Raw genomic sequence first — 13,204 nt, 5'->3', positions numbered from 1 at the left:
TCTGCTCCGGCCCTGCTTCCTGTAGCTCTGTTGTGTCAACCCGCCCACCGTCGTCCTCCCATCAGACCCAGGGAAACACGGTCCTGCTGCCACAGCCGCGCAGGCACCCCAGCGACTGAGGTTTCCTCTTGGACTGACTGAAGTGTTTGCTGTTTCCCACATTGTTGGAATTCAACACCAGCCTGTTTACTGGTCCCCGTGTGGCTTCAGTCTCTCTCCCTCCATCCCTCCCTCCCTCCTTCCTGTCTTTTTTTTTTCTCTTTCCAGAATACACCTTTTTTACATGGCAGACATACCCAGCGTTAGTACTGAATAACGAGACAGTACACTGCCAAACAACTAACAGAAGCAGCCATGTTTTTGCCTGTTACAGCTTGTATATTACATTGTCCATTATTGGCTACATGTGTGTTAAATATGACTCTATGTTTAATTGTTTTTAACCTTTATTTATGTGTGTAAATGTGTGACCACACTTTTAAATCTCTTTTTGATTTTAAGAAATGAAATGTTGAGAATAGCCATAAATAGTCTATAGGAGCATTTTTCCACTGTGAGGTACTATATGGGCATCAGGGACATCATTTTCATATACTTTATTTTGCAGCTGACAATGAATCATACAATGAATCAAAGGAAATAATATACATCTCAAGGAAAAATGTTAACAAGATGATGAGGCGCATGCAAAATGAGAATCTCTTCTTTATCTGCTTTGTTTTTTTTTTTCACTTCCTTCCCTCGGTACAGCCAGATGGCAAAGCTCCAGCTCTGCAGTCCTCTTCATACACTCATCACATTTGATGGGCGTCCTGCTGCCGAGTTTCAAGGAGGCCATGTGTTTGCGAAATGACACTTGTGACAAAAGAAAACTTCTATTTAGCAAGCTGATTGTTGGGTGCGGTGCATGGGGGCAGCAGCGTGTGTGCATTTGTGTCTCTGTGTGTGTGTGTGAACAAAGATTGTGGGAATGTACTGTATATATTGTGCTTACATAGGAGCAAGGCAGTGGGAGAAAGGTTGTGTGTAGTGTGTGTGTGTGTGTGTGTGTGTGTGTTCGTACCAGTAAAATCCATACCGTCTCTGTTTCACACTGTTGGATGCCTGCTGTGTTTTTATCACATCCTGTACCTTTCTGTTTTTCTTAACTATGTTACAATACATTTTATTATCAATTGTCCAATACAGTGAGGTTTTTTTTTTTTCACATCGATGTCATAAATATCATACATTGTGGGCTCTCCTCCGTTGATGGATTCAAACATTCAGGACAAACTTTTGTTTTAAAAAAAATCATCTGTTGTACATTTTTAACTGAAACAGGTTTTACGTCTGTTGTTTATTTGTTCTCAATATGCTTAATCTTATCCTAATATTGTCTTTGTCTTCAATGGTGAGGAATTCCCATCAAAGTTTTCCCCTTCTCTTAATACTTTAGGGAATTTTCAAACGTCGGGATGTATGGCTGTAATGCCCCAAGATTTGTTCTCCCTGAAAGAAACGATAGAGTAAGAATATATTAACTACAGAGCAACCTGGCTTTACGGGGTCTGCATTTACTCTTAATTCATTTTAGGTTTACCAATATGCTATGCATAAATATATATACTATAAATGTATATAGATATATATATCAATATATGCTTTGAAGCATTCCTTTGATTTAAATTTTAAAGCCATGTTCATGCATTAAAAAGCAATTTCATATTTTTGACTGCAGGGTTTAGATGCAAATCCATGGGGCATTACGTTCAAACCATAAACATCATAAAATAGGAAATAGAAATCAAAAATGGAGGCAAAAATGAGGACGTTTAACTGGTCATTAATAACGGAAAGCTTTCTCATTTGTTGATGTGATAAACAAAAACTGTATTTAAGATAGAACACAAAAAATGGCAAGTGTAATGAAAAATAAAACCCATTTAAAGCAAAGTATTTTTATTCACACAAATTTAATAAGATATATAACAACCGTTTGGTCCATAAATATTTAAGGGGAAATAGTTTCTATACACCATCTTTATCAAGAAACAGGGAAACATGGACAATCTTGATAGAACACTTACTGTACTCAACTATTAACACGAAGATCAATATATAAGGTTCTTGGATTACCCAACTATATCTGAAAGAGTGCACAAATGCTTTCTATGACATCGCTGCCCCCTTTTTTAACAGGATACACCATAAAAAGATCTTCGGAAATAAGATGCAAAACAGTACAAAACTAGTGAGGCGTCAAAAGGATGTGAATCAGTTAACAAAGAACACATATATCCTGAATTTCACAAACTTTCTCCCAAGTTATAGCATAAGGCACATAGTAGAACTGAGTTAGGCATCTACTTCAATAAGTAGACTTAGAGAACCACTTTGTTCTACGATAGAACAAATTGTGACGCTCACAATGAAATGTATCAACTCCATTGAAGATTTCTTTCTTTTTCTCTCTATCTTTCAGCCAGAAGAAACATGTTTTTGGTCTGTTCAGTGGCAAGTGTCATTAAAGAAAGTATAAATATGGCCAAAAAGGAGAACACATGGACGATGATTCCCACTGGCTGCCTCTCACTGTACGACTCCGCCTTTCTGAGGTCATTTCACTGTTCGTGTCAGCTCTACAAATCTAATCTGCAACGTCGCAACCGTTTAATTTCTCACCCCTACTCCTTTTTCCCTTTTAAAATCACATTGTTACCCTGAGCAACATGATAAAAACAATAATGCACTTTTCACTGGGCAGTATATTGTCACTGTGCAATCGAGTTTAGCTGTGGATTTATGGATATGTTTGCTAGGATTTATCCACTGGTCTGCGGTTAATCTATGAGAACAAATCTGAAAAAGTGCTCTGTCATGAAAACAATCGATGACAACGGTGTCCATAAACTGTTTTCCAATCCAAATTTCTCTCGCCGATTTGTTATTATTGAATCATTTCTGACTGCATTACATGTTGAACAGTTACCACTGTACAGATTGCGGGATTTGCCTTTTGATTTCTAATCTCGGTTTATTTCTGAATCAAGATAAGCTGCGATGGTTAGCTGCTTATAATCAATTTAGACGTTTTACATGTGGCTCTGTGAGATATTTCTGATTCCATCCAACTCAGTCTTAAAGACCGAAACATTCGGAAATAATTAAAGCCTGTTTTCTGGAGTTACCCATATACAGAACATTCTACACGTTTATTTCCCAAATTATTCCAGAACAGAAACAAAGACTTTAAATCGGATAGTGCGAACACAGTGCATACATGTACAGGTTTGTTAGGGCGAAATATTCATGTTAATTTAAAATGTACCAATTGACCATAAATTAGGAAAGGCTTGTTTTATCATAATTCAATACAAATGTACAAATAAAGTCAAATCAAGTATTAAATCTGTTTTTTCCAGACAAGCTTCAAGTTTAGTTTTTTTTCCAATGAATGAGTTGTGGAATCCAGGATAATTCTCTAATGCGTTCGGCTTCAAAAATGTCCCATCAATATCAATCTCTGCAAACTGTAACTCAACTACAGACACGGCTGCCATGTGGTTTCAGATGCTACACATTAAAATGATTTCCATGTGTTTTAATGTGGTCGCTGCTGTTCTTGCTCTTGTTGTTCTTGTTTGTGTACACAGTACAGCACTTTCTGTTCCAAGGAGCTGTCTCTGGTAGATTTAAAGGTGTCACTTAAAAAAATAAAATGTAGATTGACGAAAAAAATAACAGAAAAAAAAAAATCAAACAAATAAAATCAGATAAAAAATTCAGTCTGCTAGAGATAGCTTGTTAGAAAAGGTTTGTCAAGGTAGTTTGTGAAGGGCTCCCCGAATCATGGCTGTCCAAACTAGAGGTGACGGAGGTCACTACAGTGATAGAGGGGTTTGTCAGGTCTGTTAGTGTGGCCGCGCTGGAGGGGGGGGTCAGGGCCCCACTGTCAGATGACGGTGGAGGGAGTGAGGTGCCATCAGCCTTATCAACACCTCCATTCTCCTGTCGCAAAACGTTCCTTCTGAATTTGGCTCTTGCGTTTTGGAACCAAACCTGCAAACCAATCCCAGTGTGGCTTTTACTTTTTGTGTTTACGATTAATTTTTTAAAAGATATCAAGACATATCAAGTTATCACAGCTATTACGGTACCAGTTTCCCTGTCTTTAACTATATAAATCTTTATATGGCAATTTTCAATACATTATTTTGAGCTCATGGGGCAGATAACAATGAAGCAGTCAGCTCCTGAACACTGAATAAAACATTGTGGATTTTTATAGCAAATCAAACATTAATCCTTTTAACTGTTTGATCTGAGAGAGATGAATTACACCCTCTTTTGTTCCACATATAAAAGGACAAGTGCACTCTTATTCTTCAAGATATAAGCTACAGTTTTACACTTAAGTTTGACTTCTTTCCCAAAAATATAACATTTAAGAATTTAGAAAAGTTCAGATTAAAACCCCGTGGATATACATCTAATGACTAAATGGACCAAACAAAACCAAAGAGATGAGTTCAATGATGATACTGGTGTGAAATGAGAGGGAGGGGTGCAGACACAGGTATGGGGGTGATCAGGTCAGTAAGAAGAAATGGCTCTCTGCTTACCTGTAGAACTCTTTTAGTCAGGCCTGTTTTCTGGGCCAGCTGCTTTAAGTCCTTGGCATCTGGGTTGTGGTTGATGGCAAAGTAGGATTTCATTGTCCGCAGCTGATGGTGCTTGAAGGAGGTCCGCATGCGTTTGGTCTTCTGTGTCGGAGGGTAGGACTGCTGGTCCCGGTCCAAGTGATCCGTGTCGTTCTCGTTGCAGCCTGAGAGGGCAGAGAGCAGAGCACAGGGAGGGGTCAGGGTCCGAGAAGAACGACTGCAAAGGATTTTCAACCCTGTGGGCGATTTCCTTTTCTAGCAAGCTTTTTGTGTCTTAATTAATGTTTGCTGTTATTTGGAGAAATAAGATATAGTCAAGTAAGTGGTGATAAAGCAGATATCAGGAAACTGCTTAAATCTAATTATATGTGCTGGATTTAGGGCTCAATATTAAAAAGAATATTTTGTCACATGATCAGGCTTTACAGGGAAACAAAGTCCGAATTAAGTCGACTTATTGAGGCGATCACATGTGGACTTGATTGTAGAAAGTTGATACATTTCCACTGACTTGCTATGTTAACAGATAAGACATGCCAGCAGAGTAATAACTGAACGCCAGGAAACTTATTGAATTGAATAAACTGGATATCATGTCATAACATTTTGGAAATTATGATGATTGTGGTTTAAAGCAGGCGCTCTAAGATTTTTTTAAAAAGCAAAATGATGTATTTTAACAGAGCACTGGGAGCGAGCTAAACGCTTTGTGCCTGTGTTTGCAGAGACTAATCGCCCTAATGGGCCTCATTTTTCAGAAGCTTAGGACTGCAAGTGTAAAAACGGATCCACTACATTAAAGGCATGTTTGGCTAAACGGTGCGGCTGCAACAGATAATCACAACCGTCAGTTTTTTCCCACTTTTAAATTGTTTTACAAATTTGATTCTTTGCAGAATTTTGAGGAATAATTATCTAGACAAAATTCCAATGCAAAGTAAATATGTGCAAGTCCAATTACCATGTGAACATTTCTGAGAGTGCTCGGAATATATACAACAAAATACACTTTATGATTATGTTTTGGTTTAGCTTTTTTTATATAGAATAAAGTATTCATGGTATAACAGGTCTTATAAAATCTCATCTTATATTCATGTAATATGAGAGGAAATCTAGCCAGCAAAGAATAAGCACAAGATTTCTAAGTTATATAGCAGGTTGTGTCGAATTTATTGCCTCCTTCTAACCGAAACGATGAGCAGTTGTTATTCTTATCGGCTTATAAATTATCAAAATACTCTAACCAGCACAGTGTTATTTTAAATCAGTTTAAATAAGGCAAACACAGTTTTAATAAGCTATGAGAGAAACATTTTCTGTTTCATGTTGTGGTATGTGCTACGGCATGAATTATTGTTTTTTGTTACATGACATTTCTTTTTGTTACATTCATACACACCATTAATAATCAATCATTGACATGTATGTTTTCCTGTTCCAGCCCTTCCCTGGATTGTGTTTCACTTGATATTACCCACTAGGGGTCTCTGTATCCAAACAAGACCCGACTTTACAGAGTGGTGTGCAATACTCAGCGGACCCACACCTTTTCCCTGGTGAGAACAAACATGAATGTGCTCGCTAAAGCAGAAACAAAACCTCAAACAAAACCTCCGTCTATTTGTCAGGAGTATGAGCCGCCTGATGTGCAGAACGATACATTAACCTGAACAGTCTGAGAGCATCGGGAGAAGGGTGTTTGTGATATTATAGCACATAAACAGGGAAAAGAGAATACACCAAGAGTATATCTTTCATTTGTCTCCCAAGTTGAAGAATCTATTTTTTTGTTTTCTTTGGAATTTTAAATTTTAGTTTTCAATTAAATAAAAACTTTTAAAATTTCCAAGACGAACCAATAGGACACTGCACTTAAGCTTGAATACACCCCTTTTTAAATGAGGAAATATTCTATCCAGTTGAATTTTATTATAGCCTACCAATTGAAAAATATAATATTCCCACTGGGGCCTTTACTGTTGCTTCTTAACAATGAGTTAATAGGGACATCGTTTTATTGTATTTTTTGTCTTGCCCTTTTCTTTTTTTTTTACCTGTTGTGGCTGTATTTTATTTCAACGATTTGTTGTGGTTGGAATAAAAAAAAAATCACATCGCTACAATTGTTATTTTCCCATAAAGGCATCTATGAGAACTTCAGGATTTGCATAATCTCTTGGAATTGTGTTGACGAATAACAAACCAAAGGCCTTTCTGTGTGACTGTACAGTGTTGTGTTCCCTGCAGCAGGCCCCTGTGCACGGCTCTGTGTCCCTGCATGAGAACTGTGCTGACCGGCGCGCAGGAGGCCAGGGATTCCAACGTCACCTTCAATTAACGAAGAACAATTAACGCGCAGATTACCCTTATTCCTCCCCATTCACCGCGAACAGAGGAAAGTTGGCGCACAATGACAAACTTTCTCATCCGCGCACTAATTCGCAGAAAGCGACAACAAAATGGGGACGCTGCAGGGGGGTTGGGGGTCGGGTTATAACATTCAGCGATTCAATGCATGATTGTAGATGAAACCTACTTTTAACACTGCCTTAATGTTATGATGATTTCTTTCTGTCTTCCAACAGAAGTCATGCAAAACATGATTTTGGCCACTATTTTACGCCACATTTATCCCAAACTACATTCACATTTATTTTGACCCATATTAGTCTTAATTATAAAAGTCGATGAGCACGTTGGCGGTGAGGTCAGATTTCGATCAACACACGCCACAGTTTAAAGCACAAAAACGGTGCGTTCAAGGCGCGTGGACAGAAGCTACAGATCAATTAGCACATGGCTGCGGGCACAGTTAGACGCAGGCGATGTTCACCTACATTTGCATTGCCTACAGGATAGATGGATTCAATTCAGACATTAAGGTAGACCTAGGGCTGCTACAGCAGGGGCATTGAGGAACCGCCTGGATTGGACAGCGAGGCTCTAATGCGCAATAGAGAAAAATAAATAAAACTACAGTTATTGTATTTTCTTAATTAATTACTTTTTTTTTTTGTGAGAGATCTTGCCTTAACTTTAATAATTTATGCAGTCGAATTAAAATAAAGGAAACTTAAATTAACGGTCAGAAAAATCCGAGACCTGGCTGTAAGTGAAGAATTTTAACCAAAAGCAGCATAAGGTTAAAAAAACAGGACAAACGGGGGTCTTTTTATGGCATTTAACAGGATTTAACCTTCTAACATATTTAACCCTGCTTAGTGTTTTATTGCACTGTAATTTAATAGAGCTTATTTATTTATGCTGGTGTTGGGCCTGTCTATCCACTGCATGGGGCTAACAGTTAAATGCTGTACTTTTGCACCAAGCTAGCAACAAGAAAACTTGTGTAGACTATTATCTTGTAAAATGTAGGCTAATGTGTGTGCTCTAGAAGTGAGACTCTGCAATGCCGCCTCACCTGTGTTGTAGCTCGGTATATCTATCCCCATGGCCGGGCTCTTCCTCTTCCTCGGCCTCCCCTTCTGTGCCGTCCCGGTGCCGTTGAAGTATGGCAGAGTGAGGCCGCCGCCCTTGGCTGCCAGCTCGGCAAAGTTGAGCTGGGGGTGGTAGTCCGGTCCCTGCACCAGCGTCTCGAAGTGGAGCCGGCAGTACACCAGGCTGTCCTTCATCCCGAAGTGGTCGCCCGTGGTCAGCGTCTTGTTGCAAGTGGTGCACGTGAAGCAGCTCAGGTGGTACACGGAGTCTCGCGCCCGCATCACCATCTCCGAGGCCGATATCCCGAGGTGGCAGCGCGCGCACCTCTGCACGGAGAACCTTCTGGAACAGACAAATCGTCAAGACTCCTCATACAAAGAGACCAGGTGGGACAAACAGAAAATGGAGCGCCGGGAAAGTTTACTAACAAATAAACTGCAATGTCACAGGCTAAATTTAGCTAGCTAGGTTTTTGGCATGTGCATTTTAGTGACACTGTTGTGTTCATTTATCTGTCACAGGTTTAATATTACCATGGGGCAAAATATTCAAGCTAATATAGCCACATCTGGCCTACAACACGACGTGAGTAGGCCACGTTTTTACAGTAGGAATAGGCAATTTTTCTCTTAAATAAGTACAAATTCCGTCAACAGCTTTAGTGATAAAACCTACAACTGCTAAACCCTTATCAGTGTGGTCGACATTAAACGCAAAAGGTTACAGGTCGGCAAAATGTGGAACTGTAGCATTAGACTAATGAGACGGCTAACATATTTCAGGCATTTAGAAGAAGCCTATCTCCTTAATTCATAGGTTAATTTACTACTATACTGCAAATAACATTCTGGCATGTGCATTGCTCCATAAATGTGTGTTAACATTTTGGATAATATGTCTGACCCATATTAGCCATTATTTCCATTGGGGTTTTTTCATACACGAGCATGCTGGCTCACTGTACACGCTGTCAAAAGTCATTAGGGGTAGATGATTTTTAAACGATAGTAATGTACAATGGGTAGACCTACTCCTTTGTTTCTGAGAAGGTGACTTATACATACACTTAATGGAGTTAACATTATATTCAGTTGCATTGACACTACTGATTCTGAAATACAAATGAGTACAAAAAAAATATTATATCATAGTTTGATTCAAATTAACACTATGCAGGCCCCCCTCGAAGACTGGTGTGATTTTATTGAGACAACAAAAGGCCTAATTAGACGTACAGTCTTTTACATAGCCTAATTCCAGTTAAACAACCACAGCCTGTTGAACGAGGACAAGCGGCTGTACGTTTTAGTAAAAAAAAACCTTAGAACTTTTAAAAGCGTAAAAAGCATTTTTTCTATAAAGCCAGGAGTTAAAAGGACCAATGTGTGCATGGATAGGTGGGTGCACGCGCGTGCGTGACAGATACTAAGTTAAGTAGGCCTAAATGATTAACCTTCATTTTTCTTACCTGTAGTAATCCTCCTTGCAATAGATACTCCCATCCTTGGCAAAACACGTTAGCTCCGACTCCAGCGCGAGTTTACATTCACAGCATTTGAGACACCGCAGGTGCCACTGTTTGTCCACGGCCAGGAGGTAGTATCTGTCCGAAATCTTGCCGCCACAACCGGCACACAGAGCAGGCTTCTCCGGGCTCATGGAAGGCAGGGTCTGAGGCAGGGAGAGAGAGCAGAGCTCAGGGAAACTATACTTCCTCCAAGAGTCAGCTAAGGAAATCTTATTATTCTAAATCAGAAACGAGAGGCCTTTGGCAGCTTTCTGGTCATGAAATAAACTTTGTTTTTCGCCTGTCAAGGCGAGGCCTTTTGACAAGACTTTAAACACGCTGTTAAACAAATGCAGGCTCGGTGCGTTTACAGCCCCCCCGAAAGAAGGAATAACCACTCTTTTAAACAGCTGTGTTTCTGAAATTAACGCAATATTGAGTAGAATTACATGAATTTTGTACTGCTAAGCTAAAACCCTCCTATATGTGTAGGCGAGCAAACATAAAATATTTAGATAATAGAAATAGGCTTCTTTAAAAATTTAAATTTTATATTTTATATAAGAAAAATTATAGTTCTAATCACAAAATATTAATAATAATGCAGCTTGTTTTTTCTGTCAGCAGTTATCTGTAGACATAATTGTCAGAACTGAAATTACAAAATGTGTGGACAGAAAATAAAATATTACTGCTGTAACGTAAAATGTTTTCTGTAATAAAGAGTAAATCCATGTGTTTAAAATAAATTCAATGTCAATTGCATCTGAAATTGCAGCCAATTTCTGTCTAGAATTATTTTGTGCAGCTAATTCAGCAGCTGATGAAATAATGTGACATTTACACGTTCAATATAAAATTCACTTTCCAAGAGAAATAGAATTTGAACATTTACAAGATTTAGGCTGGACAAAATTAACCTTAAATAATTAAACACAAAGAAGTAACTCCTCACTAGTTTCCTACTTACCCCAACACAACTGCACACTTCCCCGCAGGTTAACGGTGCCACAGTCGTCGTTTATTGACGTTAGGAGGAGTTTTAACATGAATTCAAACACAGGTCGACCGGGCTCTTACCGACTCTCTCCCGTTCAGCTGCATGCCCTTCGCCAGGCGCGACTCCGTTTTCGACCTCCTCTCCATCTCCTCCATGATCCCTTGGATGTGATCCCCGGAGATCCCGTGGAAAAGCATGGCTCCCGGTCCTGAACGCAACGTGCAACTGCCTGCCTCTGTCTTGCAGCCCACAACTTCCATATACTGTACTGCAGCGCTGCGCCCCGCTCTCTCAGCGCGTCCAAATGGGCTCTTAGAGAGGCAACACAACACACCAACACGACCCCAGAGACGCAGATCAGCTCCTCCACACGGTGCAAAGGCAACTGGAAGAAAAGGAAAACGAAGAAAAACTACAACATGGGTGGGACAGGAGGAGTGGTGCTAGTGGAAGTGCACTAGCTTTTTCCTTCTGCCCGTGAATGCCTCTCCTCCAGGAAAAATATATAGTCCAACTGATGCGACAAACCGGTGTGGAAGTGGTGGGGAGGGAGGAGGGGAGGGGGGGCTACAGTGTGAACACTGGACAAAAATAATGACACAAAGTTTTTGTTGTTTCTTTTCTTGTTTTTTAAAGTGATTTCTCTCCCGGTTTTTCCCAGTCAGGGCTCCTCAGTGCTCGGAGGTCAGGTTGGGACTGCCTGGATTTGAGAACCGTGTCCTATTTGTGAGGAGCCCGCAAAGCCTGCCCAGTCTGAATAATTTGGTAGGAGGAGTTCCCCTCTCCCTCTCTCTCTCTCCTCTCACTCTCCCTCTTCCTCTCTCTCTCTCTCGCTCCCTCTCCATCGCCACTGATTTCTATTCACCAACAAAGAGCTGTCACTCTTCCCTCAAAAACTCCAGATTCGTGCAGCGCGAAGGACCACTATTTAATGGTATTGACATTTTCATTACTTTTATTCCTCCATTTATAAAAGACGAGGCACTGCAATGGGCTCAGTCTAATTTAAGGGTAAATATTTTATTTATTTAACATATCTTAAACACATACTGTGCATCTGAAGTGCAATAAAAGCATCTGGAGTTTTACAAAAGGGCCAGAAATAGGAGGAACTGATTCTTTTACATGAGGTGCTCTGTGAGGGTGATTTAGCCGAACACGTTTTCACCTGGAGGTTTTATATTTTTGAGTGTTCACTTTCTTACGTTTTACATTCATTATTTATTTAGTGTTTGGTTGTACGGAAATAACTGTGTGTGTGAGTGTGTGTGTGTGTGTGTGTGTGTGTGAGTGTGTGAGTGTGTGTGGTATTAATGTATTGTTTGGGGCGGGGCATTGATCACTGATAGGCTAGAGGGCGGGGACAGAGCACATAAAACAATCTGAAAGACAAGGATTTTATTCAACACAAATGATTGAGATTTTGTTTACAAAATAAAAGCACGCGGTTACAACCTCGTCACTCAAATAAAAATTTTTTTTTTTTTCTAAAATGATTGATGTTCCACAGAAAATAGACTTAATTTGAAACGGCAACGAAGCAGCAAACTCCTTTTAAACAGTGTTTTCAGTGCAAGATCAATTTTCTCTCCATTAAAGGCTCATTAGAAACCGGAAGTGTTCAGTGGCGAGCGTCTATGAACAGGCCCCCTGTATTTTCTCTGCCTCTGGATGAGGCCAAAGGACAATTGATCTGATGGCAACAGAAAAAAGATCATGACTATTAACGTATTTCCTTTTTAAATACTTAAATGCAAAAAAAAAATGCGATAGGTTAGGCAGACGAGCAAAAAAGAGAGAGAGACTTCCAGTTGGTGTAAACAAAGACGAGTTTTTGTAATGTAGCAAATATCGCGTGCTTTTAAAATTCCATAGAGGTGACTTAATATAATCGTTATGGAGGCTACACTAGGCTACAGATGTGTGTCAGATTTAAAGGGTGTGAAAACGCGAATAAAAACATGCACGCTGAATGGCTTCACTGTCCAGCACGCGGGCCAAATGTGGTGACAACAAACCGAAAAACGAGGCAGCTCACGGTCGCTCTGTATTTTGGCTCTCACACACTCATAACACAGATTTGTATTTTGCTAAAAATCCGGATAACGAGCTCGATGGCTTCAAGAATTCTCCCTAAAACAATAGACACACTGGCGGAAGCTGTGACGCGGCTCTGGTCCCATTAATAGATTTAGTAAGGCTCGGGGGGGATGGGGGGTTGGGGTGTGCAGGTGTGGATGCTTCATCTCAAGACGTGTTACATTATCATGTGCACCCACCACCAGCACCAGCAGCAGCATCACCACCACCCCGCCCCCCTTCCCCCCCATGAAGTTGTGTTGACTTTAATTGGAGGCCCCTTGATAACAGCGCTATAAGACGAGGCTTGAACCCTCCTTCCTTCCTTCCTTCCTTCCTCCCCTACTGGACGGGCTGCTGGACTTGCAGCCGGTCTGAAAACGTACCGTGCATTTGCGCCCCAGAGCGTCGAAAAGAGACGCCAACAAAAAGGACACGCGGATATCATTTCACCTGGACAAAGACACCCTGAGAGGAGAGATCACTTCATGCAGCTCTGTCATTTTTTAAAATCTCCTCCCTTCTCTGAGAAAT

The 13,204-nt window shown here is 40.2% G+C and overlaps 1 protein-coding gene across 3 annotated transcripts; it reads right to left on the bottom strand.

The window, feature by feature from the left end:
* Positions 1 to 587: 587 nt before the first annotated feature.
* lhx9 (LIM homeobox 9) lies at positions 588 to 11,260 on the bottom strand. 3 transcript variants are annotated; one of them, XM_069680372.1, is made up of 5 exons: positions 10,672 to 11,260; positions 9,553 to 9,755; positions 8,068 to 8,426; positions 4,605 to 4,807; positions 588 to 1,491 (listed from the first exon to the last, which is right to left on the bottom strand). In XM_069680372.1, the coding sequence occupies exons 1-5, from the start codon at positions 10,849 to 10,851 to the stop codon at positions 1,435 to 1,437; spliced, it is 1,002 nt and encodes a 333-aa protein (XP_069536473.1). In that variant the 5' UTR covers positions 10,852 to 11,260; the 3' UTR covers positions 588 to 1,434. The 3 variants fall into 3 exon arrangements, with proteins under 3 accessions (XP_069536473.1, XP_069536471.1, XP_069536472.1); XM_069680370.1 differs by lacking the exon at positions 588 to 1,491 and adding an exon at positions 1,927 to 4,041; XM_069680371.1 differs by lacking the exon at positions 588 to 1,491 and adding an exon at positions 1,927 to 4,041 and having other exon boundaries at positions 8,068 to 8,423.
* Between the last annotated feature and the right edge of the window lie 1,944 nt (positions 11,261 to 13,204).

The sequence above is a fragment of the Semicossyphus pulcher genome, unplaced genomic scaffold (assembly GCF_022749685.1).
Source record: "Semicossyphus pulcher isolate SPU_LCO1_2020_fin unplaced genomic scaffold, fSemPul1.0.p SCAF_4, whole genome shotgun sequence".
NCBI lineage: Eukaryota > Metazoa > Chordata > Actinopteri > Labriformes > Labridae > Semicossyphus > Semicossyphus pulcher.
Note: the sequence above shows the minus strand (reverse complement) of the source record. Positions and strands in the feature narration are given on the sequence as shown.

Bases quoted from the DNA above. Each gene is read 5' to 3' on its own strand.
- lhx9 (XM_069680370.1), bottom strand. From the start codon at position 10,851: ATGGAAGTTGTGGGCTGCAAGACAGAGGCAGGCAGTTGCACGTTGCGT. The intron at 8,427-9,552 runs GTAAGAAAAATG...TGTCTGTTCCAG, and splicing joins TGCAAGGAGGATTACTACAG to AAGGTTCTCCGTGCAGAGGT. The intron at 4,042-4,604 runs GTAAGCAGAGAG...ATTGGTTTGCAG, and splicing joins TGACTAAAAGAGTTCTACAG to GTTTGGTTCCAAAACGCAAG.